Here is a 21,219-nt window from a genome sequence, read left to right on the forward strand (position 1 = left end):
TTTAGACCAGCTCAACTGTCATGGCTTCTCACAAGAAATCTGGCACTGTTCTTCTGGGACTGTACTTTGGTACAGGTACAGAAAATTCTTTGCCAGAGGTTCTGAAAACTCAGTAACAGACTTGCAGTTCCCACAATTCCTTGGAGAGAGGGAACGACTCTATTCTCTACCTGCTATTAATTAAATTTTAGTGTCGATATGCCCAATGACATCATAGTCATTTTTTTCTTATGACATCTTAAAACATCCTGGCTGCGCGCATGATTAACCCAGGTCCTTCTCAAGATTTGAAAATAAACATTCAGAAAACAAGACGCTTAAGGAAAAAATATAGCTGTGTAAGATATTTGGTATGATCAGAAGATGCTGCCATGGTGAAAGCTCTGCTTTTGGGAAAGGAGCAAATAAGATATTATCTGAATTAGTAAGTAATCCCCCCCCCCTTCCTTCTGGCACCTGCAACTGCCAGAACACATAAACCTGGCATCCTGGATATGTGCAAGGAAAATCAATTTGTAGTGGAATGCATTTTGAAGTGTCTATTACAATCCAATTCCCATTCGAGCAGCATAGCCACTTTACCTGTGTACTTCTGGAGAACCAATCTCTTTAATAGTGTATGTTGTGTATACTGGGGTGCTGCCCTACACCCAGCTATAAGCTTTGGCTTTATCCATTGATGCCCAGTTGAATATTCAGATTACGAAACGAATTATTCGCAGAGACCCCAATGCCGAAACTCAGCACAGCCAAAACCAAGTTAAAGAATTGTTTACACAGAGCACTTCATTGTATCTGAAAAAGAGTTCTGTTTAACTCAAAAGTTCCATTAAGTTGGATGCAGTAAAAGAAGTCACTCCGAGGTTGGAACTAAATATTAGACTGAAAACAATGTACCTATAAGAAAGTTCTCCTCCTGTCCCCAGAACGTGTAGGACCATTTACCTTTCTTCCTGACATTATCAGGAAGAATATTAGACTGAAAACAATGTACCTATAGGAAGTTCTCCTCCTGTCCCCAGAACGTGTAGGACCATTTACCTTTCTTCCTGACATTATCAGGAAGAATATTAGACTGAAAACAATGTACCTATAGGAAGTCCTCCTCCTGTCCCCAGAACGTGTAGGACCATTTACCTTTCTTCCTGACATTATCAGGAAGAATATTAGACTGAAAACAATGTACCTATAGGAAGTTCTCCTCCTGTCCCCAGAACGTGTAGGACCATTTACCTTTCTTCCTGACATTATCAGGAAGAATATTAGACTGAAAACAATGTACCTATAGGAAGTTCTCCTCCTGTCCCCAGAACGTGTAGGACCATTTACCTTTCTTCCTGACATTATCATGTTCTGTATTCTACCAGTTCCATTCCGCATGGCTGATGGCTGCTGAAGTAGGCAGGCACAGGTACAACAGAGGCAATATCTCAATCAAAAGCAAGATCCATTTTCACTTGTTTATATCTTTGATTCTTTTGCACCAACATGGCAGCAGCGGAGAACTGAGGAAGCTGGCAGCAACCGCGACATCTGAGCTGAAGCTGTTCTTCTCTTCCTCCAGGTATCAAAAGCCTGGGAGAGGCCAAAGGCATAAAGCACTAGGGGATGAGCCAAAGGGCTCTTGACCTTTGTTGGGGCCTGTGTTAGGGAGCGCCATCCATCAGGACCAGCCCAGGATGTAGGTGTGTGTGGTTTATTGTATTTTTTGGAACTGACTGTATTTGGTATTTTTCCGGTAAGCCGCTGTGGCTCCCCATGGGGAGAAAAGTGGCATATAAAGGCCAGAAATGGTCCAATGATAGGGGCCAAATTTGTTTAAATGTATCTTAAACAATCCTTAGCTATGTAGGTAAAAGGTAAAGGTAGTCCCCCGTGCAGGCACCGAGTCATTACTAACCCATGGAGGGACATCTCATCACGACGTTTTCTTGGCAGACTTTTTGTTACACGGTGGTTTGCTATTGCCTTCCCCAGTCATCTACACTTTACCCCCAGGAAACTGGGTACTCATTTCACCGACCTCGGAAGGATGGAAGGCTGAGTCAACCTTGAGCCGGCTACCTGAACCCAGCTTCCACTGAGATTGAACTCAGGTCATGAGCAGAGCTTGGACTGCAGTACTGCAGCTTACCACTCTGCGCCACGGGCTTTGTACGTGCCTGTGTATAATTCTCCTAAGATATGCAGGTTTATAAGATTTAAATCAATACATTTGTATTTTTTGAAAAATAATAAAGCACCTGAAGTTTTTGAAAATGCCAAAAATAAATAAGAATTTCTCTTGAGTAAGTACTTTTCTGCTGAAATTTCACAACCTACCTCTTTTGGAGGAGGTGGAGGCGGAGGAGGGTCCTTAATGACCTATTTTTAAAAAGAGAGAAGTTTAAGGAGCAGTAATGGCAAACAACAAAGATAATTTAAAGTCACACAGTTTCAGATGGTTAGTCCGTAGCAGTCAAACAAAATTCGAGTCCAGTAGCTCCATAAAGACCAACAACATTTTCCTGGGTATAAACGGATATTGTTAGGTATCTGACAAATTGAGCTTTAACTCACAATCTGGAAAAAAAAATGTTGGACTTTAAGGTGCTACCAGGCTTGAATTAAAGTCATATAGAAACAAGATGTCTTGTCGCTAGTTTTCCTGCCCTAATCCAATTCCTGCTCTAACCCAAATCCACAAGTCCTCATGACATCTGCCCAAGCCCACATGGACAACAAGTGGCTCAATTCAATTCAGATTCCATGTTTTGCCTAGAGCCAACTAGCCTCTAATTTTTTTTTTTTCAGAATAAAGAGGAGCAGGAACCCAGCACGATTTTTTTAAAAAGAAGAAGCGTAGGCATTAGGCAACTTCTGCAGCCTGAGAACTTGCAGATGTTAAAAGACATAATATTGCAAAGCGGCCAGCATTTCTGTTTAATTCAGATTTCTTAAATACTGTCCCGAGGTCCATTTTATTTACCATATGCAGAATTTGAGCCTTCTCCAATTTTAGTAGGTTTGGTTTTATTATTATCGTTGTCAGGAAAGGGCTGTTTCATGTTTACTTAGCTACAATTTAAAAAAAAAATAAAATTAAAGACCGGATTTTGGAGGACAGCCGATATCTTCCCTCTTCTTCTTCTTCTTTTTAAAAAAATATATTTAAAAACGAGTTGCTTCAGGCAACAGTCCTTTTGATCTGCTCATTAACACTTCTCAAATGTTTGAATGATGTGGGCATTAAAAAATGTCAGCACCAGAGCCTGAAGCCCGCTTGACGCAGTCATATGTTCTAACTTTCACAGAAGAGCGAAAGAACTGTCAACAGAGGACTCCTTTTAAAAAGGGAGGGGGGGGGGAGAGATAAATATTAAAAAAAGGAAAATTAAAAAGCAACAACCTGGTGGTGTGCGAGGACAGCAGATCAAGTTAAAAAATGTACCAACTGGCTCCTGCCAGCCATCGAAGTCTGTGCCCAATTCCTTCGACACGCTTATATGCCAACTGGCTGCTGCCAAAATGAAGTTGAACGGAAAAGGTTGTGGCGGGGTTCCACCCCCCCCTCTCCCCCTCAACGTTACTTTTTTTTGGTTCACACCTCACTTTTGTGTGTGAACAGAGCCTTAAACAAACCAATTTTGGTTCCTGAATAGGAACTGTAGCTTCCCAACTCATAAGGTAATGGGAGGGGAGATAGAGACAAAAATAGTGGAAAAGAAAGAGGATGAATTTTTTAAAAAGTAACATCTCTAGAGCTCTGGGAACTTTCAGAGCAAATCCTGTGCATTGTCTCAGTTATCCTTACCACTGTCCAGCAAGGTACATTGCTTGTATCAAGAATTCCCCATCTGGTTAAGGGCGGAAGCACTTTGAAATTGGGTAGAGGGTACCACCACAAAATGGCTGCCATTTCAAAAATTTTGCCCCTCCAGGAGTGGGGATGGGATCTCTATCATTTAAATACATTTGAGCTTATATTAGGGGGAGAGGAGTTTGGGATTCCATCCAGCCCCCTTCCCACACACTTATTCTTTAAAATAAATTTTCATTCAAATGAAATGTTCAAGGTTGGAAACGGAAGATTTCAGATGGAGGTCAAGAAAACTTTCAGTTTACTGGTGTAATTGCCCAAGCAATTGAAATCAGTTGAAGTGGGCGGCCATCTCCAAGGTTTCGTGGGAACTCTGACAGGGTGATCCAGTGGAAGCCAATAATGTGGCGCCCATATGCCTGCTTACAATAGATTTTATAGGGGGAACGTGGGCAGGAATTTTTCTAGATGTGGCAGGTCCTAGGAAGGCAGGGTGAGTTTCCCTGGCTGAGACTGGGGAAGCATAAATCCTCCTTTCTCCTTATAGTTACATTTTTCCCTCATAGTAAGTATCCCTCCCTGCCAGGCCCCTCCTTTCTGCTGGTGTGAAGAGAAACAGAGACACCCTGCAAGCTCAGGTACCAGCTGCTTTTGAAAATGTGGCTCCTGGCCAGACTTCACGGGAGGAGACCAGAGCTTCGCTCTCCATCCTCACCAATTGACCACCATGACTCTCAGTTCTCCTGTGGTCTTTAGCAACACCTCAAAGGCAGCTGGAGAAGTGGTAGGGGACAGAAGGATGGCGAGACTGAAGAGAGAAAGATGGGAAGAGAACAGGGACAAAGAAAAAAAGTAGAAAGGAGGATGTGTGAACAGCACAGGACAAAGAAAGAGAAAAGCACCTGAAAAGGGGATCAGGCAGCAGGACTGCAGGGAAGCCAGTGAGCACCAGGAAACACACTGACATGGCTGTGGCACCCTTGGGCACCATGGGTTATATCATCTACTCACTGCATGGGGAGAGGGTTGGGACCCTAATTTAAGTGGTGATAGTGCGCTGAAGACCTAGTACACGGCTGCGATGAGATTTGAACCAAGAAAATTCACAGCTAAGTCTCATTCAACTCAATATTGCATCCCCCTAAGTGCAATTCCAACGTAAGTGATTACAGGATTGCACAATCTTAACTACGGGGGTACACCAAGCCCACTTTTATCATCCACGGCCTGACTAAATTTCAGTGACAAGGAAAACACAACTTGGTGCATAATATAATGCAAGGACATAACCAGGGCTTTTTTTCTGGGAAAAGAGGTGATGGAACTCAGTGTGGGGGGGGCACACTGAGAAAATGGTCACATGGCTGTGGCCCCGCCCCCTGATCTCCAGACAGAAGGGAGCTTAGATTGCCCTCCATGCCGCTGGAGCGGCGCGGAGGGCAATCTAAACTCCCCTCTGTCTGGAGATCAGGGGGTGGGGCCACCAGCCATGTGACCATTTTCAAGAGGTTCCGGAACTCCGTTCCCCCGCGTTCCCCCTGAAAAAAAGCCCTGGACATAACACAGTAGAACAGCAGGATTTGAGTCCAGTGGCAACTTAGAGATCAACAAGATTTTCAGGGTGGAAGCTTTTGAGAATCAAAGCTCCCTTCTGACTCTCAAAACCTTACACTGAAACTCTTGTTGGTGTCTAAGGTGCCACTGGATTCAAGTACTGTAGGACATAACATGGACATTTTTCCTACCAATTTTGAAAACCCATTCACTCTCATGGGGCACTAGAAGGAACAAAGGGGCTAATTCTAGACAGTGGATTTTGGACACTGCATGCCCACCGCACATGCCTGATCCTGCACATTTGAATATCTGACAAAGGTGCTGCCAAAGTGCTTTAAACGTTAAAAGTGTCTTTCTGGCACTGCAGCATCTTCGATCCATCAGAAATTACCCTACCCTGCCCCTGAGCTTGGAATTAGGTGAAAGCTAAATGAGGGCCAAAGTATGTGGAGAGGTGTGGACAGACCTTCCTGGCGTTCTTAAAGGGAAACAGCAGCCAGATGGATCCCTGATTTGGATCAGAGTTGCCATGAGGAGGAGAGATGTGGGGTCGAACCCTTTCCTTGTGCAATCCTGCTAACCCAAACCAACCATCCTACTAAGTTCCCCCACTTAACCTTCTGAAAGGCTCAACTGCCACAACGGCCATGTCTTAGGGACAAACTGTATGTGACGGCGGTCTCGTGGCTGCCATGAGGATCTTAAGATGGCCACACTCCCCTGTGCCCCCACAGCTGTTTCAGCACTTGAAAGGTGCAGGGGGGGACGGACAAGAGAGCCATGCTGTGGACCCTATCAGGATCCGACCTCGTGGCATTTTCAAATCATTTTAAAATGGTGGCGGTGTTCCCATGGCAGTCGTGAGGACACCGACACATGTTGTTTGGCCTTTAGTGTTAGAACATAGCACCCAACTGCAATCCAGAAATCTGCCTTATTTTATCTTCCGCCATACCACCCCACATTCTGCCATATCCCACAATGCCCCAGCGGTGGCACCTGCAGTCAAGCCCCACCCATTCTGCACTGCACCCCCCTTCACCTCCAATGTGTATCTAAAATAGAAGCCACGTCCCATGACAATCGACCCAAGAACTGATTTAAACATGGCCCCGGTTGGCATACAACCGCTCTTCGAGCTGCGGATTAATTTTACTCACCACTTTGCAACACAGAGGCCAGAACCACCAGAAGAGAGCAAGAGCCACCAGGAGTAACAGCACGAGAATAACTATAAGGGCAACGATTCCACTGGACTATGGAAAAAGGGGAAAGCGAACCATCACATTCTCATCCACAGAAATGACAGGACAGCACTTGCTCTTTTCTTTGCATGGTCCTACTTTGCAGTAATAAAATGGAAACAGACATTAAATCTAGCAAGGTGGCTATGTTGCAGCAAACACAAAATGGAGAGGCATTAATTGATTTCATAACAGACGCAAAAAGGAGACGCGATTCAATGGTAATGCATACGATTTGCGCGCAGAAGGTCCTCAGCTCAGTCCCTGGCATCTCTAGGGATCAACAGATACCAGGATAGATCCTTCTCTGCCAGAGACCCTAGAGAGTCACCGGCAATCAGACTAAATCAACGCTAGGTGGACCAGCCTTCTGACTTAGTGGTGTGCATCCAACCATCTGTGCATGAAAAGGCACACTGAGTTTCCCCACATCCTTCTTGGTTCCCGTAGCCCCTTCAGACCCCCTGGGATTGTGGGTTCTGCGCATAGGTGTATCTGTGTGGCTTGGTGGGCTGTAGTAAGGAGGGGTGAGGGGATGAAAGCAACCCATTTCCCCAGCAGAGCTGCACTTACAGAAGAGAAAAGAGGAGCAATTTCACCCCACTTCTTCCTCCCTCCACCCTCCAAACCCACACAGCTATCCCTCTATGTGGATCCTACAGTCAGGGATTGGAAAGGGCAGCAGGAACAGAGAGGAATGCAGGAAAACTGCACAAAACCTGGGCCATGCAATAAAAAGAATGAAGCACTTAACTTATTCCTCGTGATCGATGTACCAAGACACTTTTTCTAGAATGTTTCACTTTCAAAAATTCCACTCTTTTAACGGTATCTATGTATCTCTCTCCTACCTATTTGTTCTGTAAGCTGCTTTTGTATTTATTTGTTTTAAAAGGAACTGAACATCTTGGAAATAAAGGTCCACTTCAGTATAACTGAAATAAAGGCATTGAAAAAATGCAGGCCTTCTGAAGTTGCAGTACTTAGGACCAGGGCTTTTTTTCTGGGAAAAGAGGTGGTGGAACTCAGTGGTTTGCCCTCAGAGAAAATGGTCACATGGCTGGTGGCCCCGCCCCCTGATCTCCAACAAAGGGGAGTTGAGATTGCCCTCCGCGCCGCTGAGTGGCGCAGAGGGCAATCTCAACTCCCCTCTGCCTGGAGATCAGGGGGCGGGGCCACCAGCCATGTGACTGTTTTCAAGAGGTTCCGGAACTCCGTTCCCCCGCGTTCCCCCTGAAAAAAAGCCCTGCTTAGGACGTAGCTTAATCATTGTTATACTTGCTGTGGAAGAGCTGGTGTAAGTGAAAATCTGAAATGTGTTTCCTGTTTATGAAAATGACATACAGAACTGAGGCACCAACAGTGCACTCCTGAGCAGAGTTATAGTCTTCTAAACCCACTGAGCTCAATGGACTTAGAAGGGTGTAACTCTGTTTAGGATCGCACTGTAAATATATAACAAGATTTACCCACAGATGTTGATTAGCCCCCTCTCTTTTTTTTTACACAGTTTGAAAACATCAAAACATATGTGAGATTACAGGCCTCCACTCTTTCCCACCTTTTGTTTTCAGTTATTCAATTTCTTTAGTGGACAAACGGTCCACGGAATAAGACATAATAAGAATAAGGAATCAACAGCAGCTCTGTAAAACATATTTACTGTTCTGCTACTAGATCTGCTTGCTATCAAAAACAAAATAGGCTGATTCCAGGAGAGGTAACTAAAACTGCATTTTACCCTTCCTCCAAAAACCGTTTCAAGCAAGGGAAGAGGATTTTTTTCAAGGACAGAGGCTATTTTTAAAGGGCTTTGTTGGACACAAGAACATGGTTCTGGCAGCTGTTTCAAAGCAGCTGCAAGTGGCAGCTAATTCTTTTTTTTAAAAAAAGAGGATCCTAATCATAGGTCTGATAAAGTTGAGCATGCTTTTTTTAGAGGAAGACTGTGAACATGGGTTTGATAAAGTTTAGCCACGAGTATGACGGAAATGGTTTGAGCCTCTCCCTTAAAAACGAATGCCTTAGAGTGCCACAAATGTGTATTCCACAGGACTTTAGAATGTGTCTCTGTTTTTACTCACAGCAACCTTTGAAAGCCCTAACCCAAAGGGTCCAAGTTAGCCTGATCTCGTCAGATCGTGGACGCTAAGCAGGATCAGCTCAGGTTAATACTTGGATGAAAGACCACCAAGGAAGTCCAGGATCAATAAGCGGAGGCAGGCAATGGTAAACCACCTCTGTTCGTCTCTTGCCTTGAAAACCCCAGCAGGGGTCGCCGTAAGTCAGCTGCAACTTGATAGCACTTTACACTCACATAGCCTCTGAATACTTCAAGATAACTGACAAGGGGGTAAAGCCGAAATATCACAGGATGTCTTCTTCAGCTAGACAGAAGGCAGTCTTGAGATAGCATTTTGTAAAGGTAACAAAGAATCCTCCTTGCTTGGAATGAAATAAGAGCAAGAAAAATGTAGATATTTGGACACAACCCATTGATCAACATAAACCTGGCACAGAGACTATCCAATTTACACTAACAAACACTATACCTTGGCCAAAAAGATATTCTCAGAGCCTGGCTCTTGTTTACTTACACATTCTGTCGCAGTGATTGTTAAGGAGCTGGAGATGAAAGTCTGCCCCTCATTCAAGCTGACTGAAACTTCGAGTTGCCTGAAAAGATGGAGAGGGGAGAGAAAGAAGGAAAAATAAGACCCCCAAAAGTAACAGTATATTTATTATAACACACGGTTTGTCCAGCTAGACTCAGGTCATTTTCACACATCTTTACCCTCGTGCAAAATCGTGCAAAACTCACGGAACAAGGACACCTTCATGGCACGAATTCTGATGTAATCACGCCATGAAACGGAATCATGATGGGGTGACATCAGAAATTGTGCCATGAAGACGCCTCATTCTGTGAGTTTTGAGCAATTTTGCACGAGGGTAAAGACGTGTGAAAACAACCTTAGTCAACACATAGGAATGGATCCTGACCAACATTTTGTGGGTGCAAGACTTTTGCCCACATAGCATGATTTCCCCGCCTCCCCTGCTACACAGCAGCCCAGAAATTCTGTTCAGCCTGCAGAAACATGAGCCTGGATCCAACCAAGAACACAGCAGGTGCCACCAGCCTTGCAGTGTGGGCTAAATAGGTGTGTGAAACTGGCTAGACATGGAGCACCAAATGTCAAGGACTTGCACAGCAGATGAGATGGTAAAACTGTTTCAGGAGTGTACCACTTGAGGATGCAAGAGGGAACACATTCTGCAACAGAGGAGATCAGTTGAGCTAGCGCTGCCAGGGAGTAGTTTTAGGTGGGTAGCTATGCTGGTCTGCGGTAGAACAGGAGCATTTGAGTCCAGTGTCTCCTTAGAGACCAACAAGATTTTTGGAGTGTAAGCTTTCAAGAGTCAGAGCTCCCTGAAGCTTACACTCTGAAAACCTTGTTGGTCTCTAAGGTGCCACTGGACTCAAACCCTGCTGTTCCTTGACAGGTGAGGCTGCCGTTAATTCCAGGTGGTGCTTCAAAGGAATGAAGGAAGAATCAGTGATTGTCACACAAAAAATGGAAATTTTTTGGAACTTTCTCACCAAGACTAATTTCCTCTGAGTATTTTAGTGCCTAAGATCTGTTAAGAGGGTTTTTTTTCAATCTATAAAAAACCTGAAGGAGAACAGTTGTTTCGAAGGCTGCAATCCTAAGAACGTTTTCCTGAGAATAAGCCCCAAGGGGGGGGGGGACCCTGAGACCTACTTCTGAGTATACACACTCAGGATTGCCCTCATCATTCAGAAGTTTTAACCAGCACAGAATGCAGTAATAACCAGGGCTTTTTTCTGGGAAAAGAGGTGATGGAACTCAGTGGGTTGCCCTCGGAGAAAATGGTCACATGGCCAGTGGCCCCGCCCCCTGATCTCCAGACAGAGGGGAGTTTAGATCACCCTCCACACAGAGAGCAATCTAAACTCCCCTCTGTTTGGAGATCAGGGGGCGGGGCCACCGGCCATGTGACCATTTTCAAGAGGTGCCGGAACTCCGTTTCACTGCATTCCTGCTGAAAAAAAGCCCTGGTATTAACTATCTTGAATGACATCTTGCTTCCTAAAAGCAACTTGACATGCCCGCTGCCCACAGTTGTAGTGGATAAACAGAGATTTGATCTGAATCACCTGAACATAACAATGAGAGTGATCTTGAATAATCCCCCTGAACAAGGGGGAACCATGGCTTGGCAGGATCAGTGGGCAAGCTTTGGAACACTACTACAGTGGAGGGCACCAGCTCCCAAAGCAGAAACTTTCTCATTCTGAAAACACAGTTATCCTTTAAACAGAAGCTGTCAGGTCACAAATGTAAAAGGCTGGTGTTTTTAAAAAGGACAAATACGGGCTCAAGTAGCCACTGAACTCACTCTGGTTAAGGAGTTAGCCGTGTTACTCTGCAGTAGCAAAATCGAAAAGAGTCCAGTAGCACCTTTAAGACTAACCAACTTTACTGTATGCATCTGACGAAGAGAACTGTGATTCTCGAAAGCTTATGCTACAGTAAAGTGGGTCAGTCTTAAAGGTGCTACTAGGCTCTTTTCTATTTTACTCTGGTTAGAGTCCTACATGCTGCCCAGTGGTTAGAGAATTATCCATTGATACAAGGGCATTGTGGCCACCTCTACTACAAATTTATTGTGTGACCTTTGGCAAGTTACCATGCCTTAATTCCAACTTGCAAGCTGTAAAATAGCCATGTATTGTGACCAAATTCACAAGACTGTCATTGTGAGGGCTGAACGCAACGATTGCTAACTTCGCAAATTTCAAAGTGCCAAAGGAAGGAGACACCGATCCAGCTTTTCCCAATGAAGCTTGTTAAGCTGGGACTGCCCAATGTGAATTGCCAAAGGCAAACTCACAGAATAGCATTACCGTTAACTGAAAACCATAACCACATATTGTAACTGGCATTTCTATCCAGGAAGCTATAAAAACTGGAAGATATAAAAATAGCCACCTTACATGAAGGCTTTTCATGCCAGGGGTGAAGTAGATGAAATTATGGTTACCCATCTCAAAGAGACATTTCAGTATGGCTGCGAGATTCTTGGATTTGAATAAAGACATAAAGCTCTGAAGGATATTCACTCACATATATACAAACTTGATTTTTAAAAATAGGATCAAGAGAGGCAACAAAAATATTGCCACATGAAAACACAAATGTAGAGCATAAAACCCACTATCTAATTATAAATGTATTTTCTGAAAAGAGCAGGCAGAGAAACAAATGGTAAAGTGGCTTCCCATTTCTTCAAATAAACCTGGAAAAACCCAAACCTATGGTGAAAATTATAGAGCAGCACTCTGTTGCTTCAGCCCAAGAGGCTAATGTTTCCATTTATGCTTAACTTCTGAGCCACAAGCGCAGATAACAGATTTACAAGGATTTATTTTTTAATTTAAAACATGGGTATGCCACCTTTCTACCCAGCTTAGGGTTCCCAAGGCAGCAAGCAATCAAGAACATTAAAACAAGATTTTGAAATACACAGAATAAAAACAATTTAAAACAACAAACAAAACACAGGCACCATTAAAACAAATGCACCAGAAGGAGGGTCAGTGAAGGAACAACAAATGACCAGATAAGTCATCACCAACTGATGGAAGAAAATAATCAAGAGGCAAAACTCCCTGGAGACCAAATTCCATCATTTGTTGCCATGACTAAGAAGGTCCTTTCTCAGATTGGCTACATAACTAGCCTCAGGCGGCAGCGGCTCCTAAAGCAGGATCTCTGAAGATGATTGGAGAAGTTGGGTAGGGTCCTATGAGGTTTTAAAGGTCAATCCCAGCCCTTTGAATTGGGACCAAAAGCTATTGGATAAGAATGGGATTGTTTTGTCTCCAAGGAACTTGGGGAATGGGTTATCCTCTTTTTATCCTGATAATGGCGATTGGCCCAAGGAAGCACGTGTTGTTTCCTGAGCAGAGCGGGAATTTGAATCCAGTATTCCTCACTCCAGCATTTTCCTCTTCTGCACTGGTGTTCAAATTTAAACAAAAACATTGTCCAGCCATTTTGTCAAAGGAACTTGCTGCTTGAACCAGGAACCTCAAGAACTAGAGACTGGACACCCAAAACTTATAACCTGTAAAACTTATATTTTGGAATCTTTAAAGCTAAACAGCTAGCTTTAATTTCCTGGTTCCCTCTTTAAATAATTTTTATACTGATAGTAGCCTTGATTTAGGTGTGAATGACAAGATTTGTCTGCAGAGAGCCCAAAGGACAAAATGCTCTTTGAGTTTTCCAAAATCCAGTCTTATCCTAAAAGTTATCTTCCCACCGGGGTGATGTCGTGGAAAAAGAGCTGGAGGAACTCATTAGCATAATACATTAGCATATGCCACACCCCTTGCTAGCACTGGGAGTGTGTCATTAGCATAACTGACTTGCATATGCCACACCCCCTGACATCACCTATCCTGGCTGTTTTGGACCCAATCCTGCAAATCCTGGCCATTCAGAGCCGAAATTGGGCCCATAATGGCAAAAAGGGGCTGAAAAGGGGCCAACAATGCTGAGCGGGAGTGATCCACCACCCGTCAGAGGCCTGATCTGGGCCATTTCGGCCCCAATCCAGGCCGAAACAGGCCCAAAATGGCTGACAGTCAGGTGGGCAGGGCCACCTGATATGTGACCTCTTTGGGGAACTGCCGGAACTGCGTTCCTGCGCATTCCCCCTCGAAATGAGCCCTGTCTTCCTAAAAATCCTACTGAATCCCTCTCTCGCACTCTCTCAGCCTTCAGCTGTCATACTGTCTGACAAAAATCTCCAGTAACAGACTCATTGAGCACATCAAGTATCAAGCTGGAGATAAAAATACAAAGAAAGCCACCAACATTCTCTTTTGCTGTATACCTACAGGGATAAGACAGGCGAGATTGACAGAGAGGGTTTTGAACACCAAGGAGTGAAGTCACACACAGACCATGTTCACAAAGATAAACATCTAGACTCCCCCCTGCAAAAAAAAAACCCATATCGTCTCTAAATGTCATGTTTGAAAGATATGACTGAGTCTTTTTATTTGTTTTGATCTCCTTGGAATGTGGCTGTGGCATGCTTCATGTTGATTTAAATAAGCACTCCAAACCAAGAAATGGGGAGGGGAGCAACACACTGACTGAAAGTTTAGATGTCACAAAAGCTGCCCTGGAATGACCTGGCATGTGGGAGGGGGGGAGTCCAACAGAGCCACAGTACATCTCCAGAAAGGATGGCAGAAAAATCCAATTTGTTTAAAACTGAGGAAGAATACTCCCGATCTCTCAAATGTCTACACATTGGGTACAATTTTAGATTACCATAGCAACCCAAGATGGTGTTCGACATTAAGGCAATGGTGCCAGCCACCAGGACCACAAGGAGAAGATGATGACAGGGAATAAGGAAACGGAGCTAGCTACAGCAAGAAGAAGGCGGATCAGCAGAGGAGAGGTGGGCGGGAATGGGATTCTCTCTCCCCGGCGAGACCTTACTTTTTATACTACTTTGCACAATTCACCAGGACTCTTAAGGCAGTATATATGGGATTCCCAGGTAGTCTCCCAATTAAGACCTGAGCAAAGCAAGGCCTGCATGGCTTTGGCAAGTTTCCTGTATCATAATCTCTCGGACCACGTGATGGGAGGAAGCCATGGTAGAGTAATTGCACTTTGTATGTGCTTGAGTATAACACCACTGTGGTATGGCAGTTAAGAGTGTAAAATCAGGATCTGAAAGATTCACGTTTAAATCTCCTGTCTGCCTGCCATGGAGGCTTGCTGAGAGAACTTGGGCCAGTCTGACGCCCTCAGGGCCCATCTAGACATGAGTCTCGGGAACGCACCATTATTTAAAAAGCTGGTTACCAGCCAGGGAACTCCTTTGAACTTCACTGCCGGAACCCAATTCTGCTCAGGACCACCAGGGCAAAGGAGACAGGAGGGGATCTTGCTTTCCACCCTGGACTGTTTCTTCTTCCCAAAATGGTACCAGGGCATTATCTGCTCACCTGACCCACGGTGCCATTTTGGAAAGGAAAAAACAAGGCTGGGGGGAAGGTGGGATCCCCACCTCCCCCCACACTGTGGTGTTCCCAAACAGAACTGGGTCCCCATACTGCAGTTTAAAGGAGTTTTCATCTGGGAACTCGCTTTCAAAATGATGGTGCGTCCCTCAGGGGAACCCAGAGATGCCCATCACATCTAGATGGGCCCTCAGTCTAACCTACCTGTTGTTAGGATAAAATGAAAGAGAGAACAACGCGCACTGCTTGGGTTCCCACTGGGCGGGAAAGCAGGCATAAATGAAGTAGAGAAATATATGCACCCCAAGGCTGATTCTTAATTATAAGACTACTTTTGGGATTTAAACTATGGCGAGTCCATGTTGAGTTTAAGTCTGCAGCAAGAACAATCTATACATAACCATCCTACATGCATACTTAATTCTTTCTTTCCTCTGTATTTCAATTGTGTGGGCACATTTTTTTAAATGTTTCATACAGGAGAAGATGACCTCTTGCCAAACGTCAGCCCATCTTCGGCCTAAGAAAGGCTTCCCCATCTTATGAAATACAGCTGACATTTCAATCCACAGTAACCTATTTGCAAAGTATTCATTTGCCCCTTTCTTTACGAGCATCCAATAAAAGATTGCCATTTTATGATCCATTAAAAAAAAAGGATGAAAAAAAATTAAATAAAAACCATGAAAGACATTTGCTGGAAGCAATAAATAATTTACCTCCAATTTGCACACGCTGAAGATTAAACTGGCAACTGCTCAAAAAGTTATTAAAAGGATAGCAACTGAAGAGATTTTCGAAGGGCAGCTTTTTTTTTTTTCCAAAGAACAGTAGCTGGAGTACTGAAAGCTTCAGGATTTTTGAGGATTAAATTTTAGAGATTGTAAAACGGATTGTGTTCAAGCTATCTCAGTTACGTCCACATCAGTTTTATTTTATTTATTTATTTTAATTATCTTGGAAAAATGAGGAACATATTGCCTGGGAACCACAGGCTACCACATGAATCATTCATGTAGCCACAAGGCTTTTCGGAGGCCAGGTTAAGCCCAGCTAATACTTCGAGCAGGCAATTATGTGTTATCCATCACTCTGCCATTCAAAACGGGCCTTTCAGCCCATTCATACTTTACTACTGCCTTGCAAATCAGGGTCAAGTTACATGTTACACTGGGGCTGATATCCCGAATTGCACTGCGTTCTTAAAAATCAGCTGATGGGATCATGTGGATCACGGCCCCAGCATTAGGATAGAAATGTTAACCATTCCCCCCAAAAGAAAAGTCTCCTTTCCCAGAAGCTACGCACCCCAAATGATCATTTCAGACGAGTAGCCATACTAGTCTGTTCCACCAAAAATAAACAGGAGTCCAGGGGAACCTTAAAGACTAAAAATCTTTTATTCCAACATAAGGTCTCATGGACTAGAGCTCGCTCTTCAGATGTATCAGATAAGTGTGATATCTTTTGTACACGTCTGTCTTTTCTCCTTTAATGAGTCTTTTAGCAGTTTGGAGGAAGTGATTTCTATAGAGGCAACAATTTCGGGAAAGGGTTAAGCCTAGGGTTTCCAGGTTCATGCCTGGCACCTCCTGGAGATTTTTGAGGGTGGGGTATGACCAAAAAAAAAGCTCAAGGCAGCGATGTCACTTCTGGGTGAAGGTCCAGATGTGATGTCAACACACTGAGTGATGCTCTAGGAATTTCCAGCACCTCTGTGGTTTTTACCTGGAAGTGACATTCTGAACTGAGCAATGTCTCCCCCCACTGCTCTGATGAGTATGGGCAGAGGACTATAAGAAAATGGCATGCCTAATTAAGCAGCCACCATGGCCCCTAACCTAACTCAGGCCACCCAAAGCTGCTCTTTAAGGTTAAAGTATGTGTTGGGCTCCCAATGTAAGATTTACTTTGACTTGAAATCTGCAGAAGTTGCTAGCCCATAAAACTATTTGCCCACATATAGTTTTATCAGTCATTTGTGAGAAGCAGTTTGGGGCGGGGGGGAAACCTTATCAATTCTCTTCTAGTTTGCAAAAGATTCCTGGCTGTTCACCTGCAGACAATTCATACTCAACACAGGCGACAAGGTGACAGAGCAATCCTATGAATACCTAACTGGGCATCGGCCCCACTGAGGATACTCCAGTAGAATTCTGAGTAGACCCGTTTGGGATTGTGCTGGATGGGGTGTGCAAGCCCACCACGATGCCCAGAATGAGGGAGGGGAGGAGCACTAAAGAGAGGGGGCGGAGCCCAGAGCTCAGCCCTAGTTCAAAGTTAAGCTAAAAGCAGGTCTTTAATTGCAAGACCCCTGCTTGCCCTGCCACTCAGACAATTGGTGCTTGACAAACAAGATGGCGCTGAGCTAGCCAGACCAGCAGCCTGTCTCAGTACAAGCATTACTACGTTTTTGTGTGAATAAGAGCCCATTAAAGAAGCAAGAGTCCACACCATACCAGTTTTCAAGAGGTCTTGTTGCCTCTGTTCCCTTCTTTCGATTAAACTATTTGGGGGGCTTCAATGTGACATGCATGTTCCATGTTAATTCAACAGAGCATGAGAGCGACACTCAAAACAGAATGAACAGAGTTGCTGGGAAACGGCAACTATGTAAACTTAGCTCTCGGTTAACCATACTTTGGGGGCGGGGAGGGGGATTGTAATAAAATATGTCCATAATTCACAGCATAATTCCCCACCCCAGCAGAAGCAACCTTCAAGAACTAAACCCTCTTCTACCTTTGCGAGCAACTTAAGGAGTTTTATGAGCCTGTTGCCTTCTTTGGAGCTTTAGTAAAATAAATAAATAAGACGCCTGCTCAAAAGAAGGCAGGCCAATGTTTTTGAAAGCACGCTCGAGTCGACCATATGCCTGCTTAAATCATTTCTATCAAACAAGTTGCAGGGTTCATTTCAGTCCTGTTTTCCTTTCCTTCGCAACATGCATACTGGTATTTATCCAATTTGTTCTCTTCTTCTTGCCAAATTGCAGGTTTGAGATCTCAACTAGGCGGAAGGACAGCTGCGCTATTGTTGACCGTCTCGCAATTTTTTTTTTTTAAAAAAAAGGTTGCAGACACATCACAGATCGCCAGAAGAAGCCAGCGACAACTGCCTCGGTCATCATTACACAGCGGACACAGAACGAGCAGAGCTCAGAGAGCTTCAAAGTAACAGATTTTTTCCTTGTCCTGGTCAATTTAAATCTCATTTTAAGAACTCAGTTTTTGGGCAATGAGGAATTAAACAAACTGGCAAGTAAGGATTCAGATTTCGTACCCTCCTGTCCTTTGCAGCCGTCAAGCCAAAGCATCCAAGACAAGCTCAAGATAAATCTATAAACTAGTGGAGATGTTATAGGCATTCTTTTCGTCAATCTTGGCTAATGGAGAGGAGGGTGTTCTTTTTTCTCTCGTACGCTCACACTGCTGCCCTTAGGAATTTCCCAGCTGTTCCAGGCAGGGCAGCCATACATCAACCAAAGAAACAAGCCTTGACACAACATGCCACTGCTTTCAAAAGAGGGATGTTTCCAACCCCATCCCAGCACCTCCAAATAATGAAACATCTGGGAGGAACTTGCATAAATGCCCTTTGTTTGGGAAAAGGAATCAATCTCCCGAGCTAATGGTCACTAAGCTATCTTCCCTGCATGGGTGGCCTGTTCTATATTCCTCCCTCCAACTGTCCTGTCAATCCCAAGGAGCTAAGATCTTGGAGTTATTTTAAAGAATGTGATTCTCCCCCCCCCCCCCCAATCTCGTCCCACCCGGATGGACACAATTGTTGGAAACTGCAAAGAGGAGAGACCGTGCGAGATGGAGCGGACTAATGAGTCGGGGCACATGTCCACAGATAACAGCTCGGAGACTTCTGCAGCTGGCGTGGAGGGCCAGTCCACCAGCACGCTGTTAATTATTTAGAGGAGAGGACAGAGGGAACCATTGGCACATCTGTCACCCACATCCCGGCACAACTGCCAGTCATTGCGGGACCAGATGTGTTTATTCCGAACGTATACTAACTAGCTTCTTAATGGCTCCGAATCCTTAGCCAAAAGTTAATTAGGCAAACACGCTAAACATCCATCACCTTGCACGGCAGCCCTCTTTTTCTCCCCTTTTTCTAAAAAGAGAAAGAAACTGAAATCTTTGATCAGATCAGAAGAAATTTCACATCATCCCCACCACATGCCACAGAGGGAGAAAACATAAGGACAACAAAACTCAAGATCACTCTGCAGTAAATAATGTTTACTTCTTTCGTTTCATTTTTTTTTTTTGAGTTGTCAAAAATTGAACGCCCTTGCTTTTCGGTTCAACCAAACAATTCACTACGGCAAGTTCCAGACTGATGGTGGCACTAGTCTATTGCAGCCAAAACAACAGTGTAATATAATGTACCACCCTAAATGCTAACACATTTATGACAGCATTAGCCTTTATCAGATGCATAAAGTGGTCTGCTGTATTGGTCAGGAATGTTTACACAAGGGTATAGATTTTATTTTTAAAAAAATACATTTATACTAATACATTTTTATCTCACTGTTCCTTCAAGGCACTCGGAGCAGAACAAATAACAACAACAACAACAACTGTACTTATAGACAGATGAGTGCCTCACCCAGAGCAGTGAACAAGTTAGTGTTATTATTATCCCCACAATGCAGCTGGGGAGCTGGGGCTGAGAGGAGTGGCTTACCCAAGGCCACCTGTTGAGTTCACGGCAGGAGTGGGAAAGGAGGAGAAACTTATTCTACCAGACCATTAAAAACATAACAGCAGTATGTGCTTATATCCTGCCCCACAGGATAGATTAGTGCCCCACTCAGAGTGGTGAACAAAGTGTTATTATTATCCCCACTATGCAAGCTGGGGAGCTGGGGATGAGAGGAGTGGCTGACCCAAGGCCACCTACTGAGCTCAGGGCAGTAGTGGGGATTCGAACCAGTAGAGAGCCGATTCGCAGCTGAACCACTTAACCACTGTGCTACAGCAGCTCTCTATAATAATCTCCCATTCGTTTTAAGAACATAAGAGGAGCCCTGCTGGATCAGAGCACTGGTCCATCTAGTCCAGCATCGTGCCTCACACACTGGTCACCATCAGTTGCTCTGGAGGACCAACCAGAGGGAATAGAAGCTGAGGCCTTTTCTTGATTTTGCCTCCTGGCAGTGCTATTCACAGGTTTACTGCCTATGAACGTTCTCTTTAATCATGATGGGTAGTATCCACGGACAGATCTATCCTTCATGAATCTTTCCAATCCTCTTTTAAAGCCATCTCTCTATACCGGTGGCCATCAATACATCCTCTGGCAGTGAACTCTACATTTTAAATCACTTGTTGTGTAAAGAGATATTTCCTTTTGCCCATCCTGGAAACTACTGCCCATCAACTTCATTGGATGCCCTTGAGCTCTAGTATTATGGGAGAGAGAGAAAAAGTTCCGTCTACTTTCCTTACGCCAGGCATAATTTTATAAACCTCTATCATGCCCCATCCCATCTAAACTAACAAATCCACAACTCTTGAGCTTTTCCTAATAGGTAAGGTGTTCTACCCCCTCTTCTGTACTTTTGCCAGCTCTGCCATAGCCTTTTTGTGATACGGTGATCAGAACAGCATACAGTATTCCAAATGAGGCCACACCATATTTTCACAACAACCTTGTGAAGTACATGAGGCTGAGAAGGAGTGACTGGACCAGACCAAGTTCACCCAGCAAGCTTCATGGGTCTCCCAAATCCCTAAACCACACTGGATTGATGCAGCAGGAAGTCAAAACGAGGAAAAAAATGTTTTTAGAAGAGGAAATTAGGATGAGGGGAGTACCACATGACAGAGGCATATCTTCTTTAGAGGACTTAAACATCACTCCCAGTTTCTTCACTGCATTTTTGAGCTCTGGTGAGTTCAGATATTTGGGAGTTCTTCAGAAGCACCTTCTTCAAGGGGGGAGGGAGGCTAGAGATGCACAGTATATGAACCTCTGGATCATGGCCCATTGTGCTGCTGCCCATAAACATCTTTAGACTAATCTGCCTGAATAACAAACATAGCAAACTTACTGAAGACAAAAACTCAGGCCTTTTTTTCAGCGGGAACGCGGAGGAACGGAGTTCCGGCACCTCTTGAAAATGGTCACATGGCCCCGCCCCCTGATCTCCAGACAGAGGGGAGTTTAGATTGCCCTCCGCGCCCCTCAGTGCAACAATCTAAACTCCCCTCTGACTGGAGAACAGGGGGCGGGGCCACCGCCCATGTGACCATTTTCACCAAGGGCGATTTAAACTTTACAAAACTCCCCCCTTGTTCCAGCTGACCCAAAGTGATGTCATTGTGCGGTCCAGAATTCCACCACTGAGTTCCACCACCTCTTTTCCCAGAAAAAAAGCCCTGCAAAAACTAATTTGAACAATTTTGAACTTATGCAAATGAAAACAAGGATAGGAGACCTGAAAGAGTTACTTAAATCTATGGAGGTGGCTGAGAGTTTCAAAGAAAGAAGAATGGGGAAACAGAGGGGAAACA

The 21,219-nt window shown here is 44.3% G+C and overlaps 1 protein-coding gene across 2 annotated transcripts in view; it reads right to left on the reverse strand.

Moving 5' to 3' along the window:
• The window catches only part of ANTXR2 (ANTXR cell adhesion molecule 2), a 160,879-nt gene that overhangs the window by 71,370 nt on the left and 68,290 nt on the right, over positions 1-21,219 (reverse strand). For both annotated transcript variants that reach the window (XM_054990122.1, XM_054990121.1), the window contains exons 11-13: positions 9,198-9,276; positions 6,517-6,612; positions 2,323-2,364 (exon numbers count right to left, since the gene is read on the reverse strand). In XM_054990122.1, the coding sequence (XP_054846097.1) occupies positions 2,323-2,364; positions 6,517-6,612; positions 9,198-9,276 (217 nt within the window). The remainder of the gene's footprint in view (positions 1-2,322; positions 2,365-6,516; positions 6,613-9,197; positions 9,277-21,219) is intronic.

This window comes from Eublepharis macularius, chromosome 10 (genome assembly GCF_028583425.1).
Source record: "Eublepharis macularius isolate TG4126 chromosome 10, MPM_Emac_v1.0, whole genome shotgun sequence".
Classification (NCBI taxonomy): Eukaryota; Metazoa; Chordata; class Lepidosauria; order Squamata; family Eublepharidae; genus Eublepharis; species Eublepharis macularius.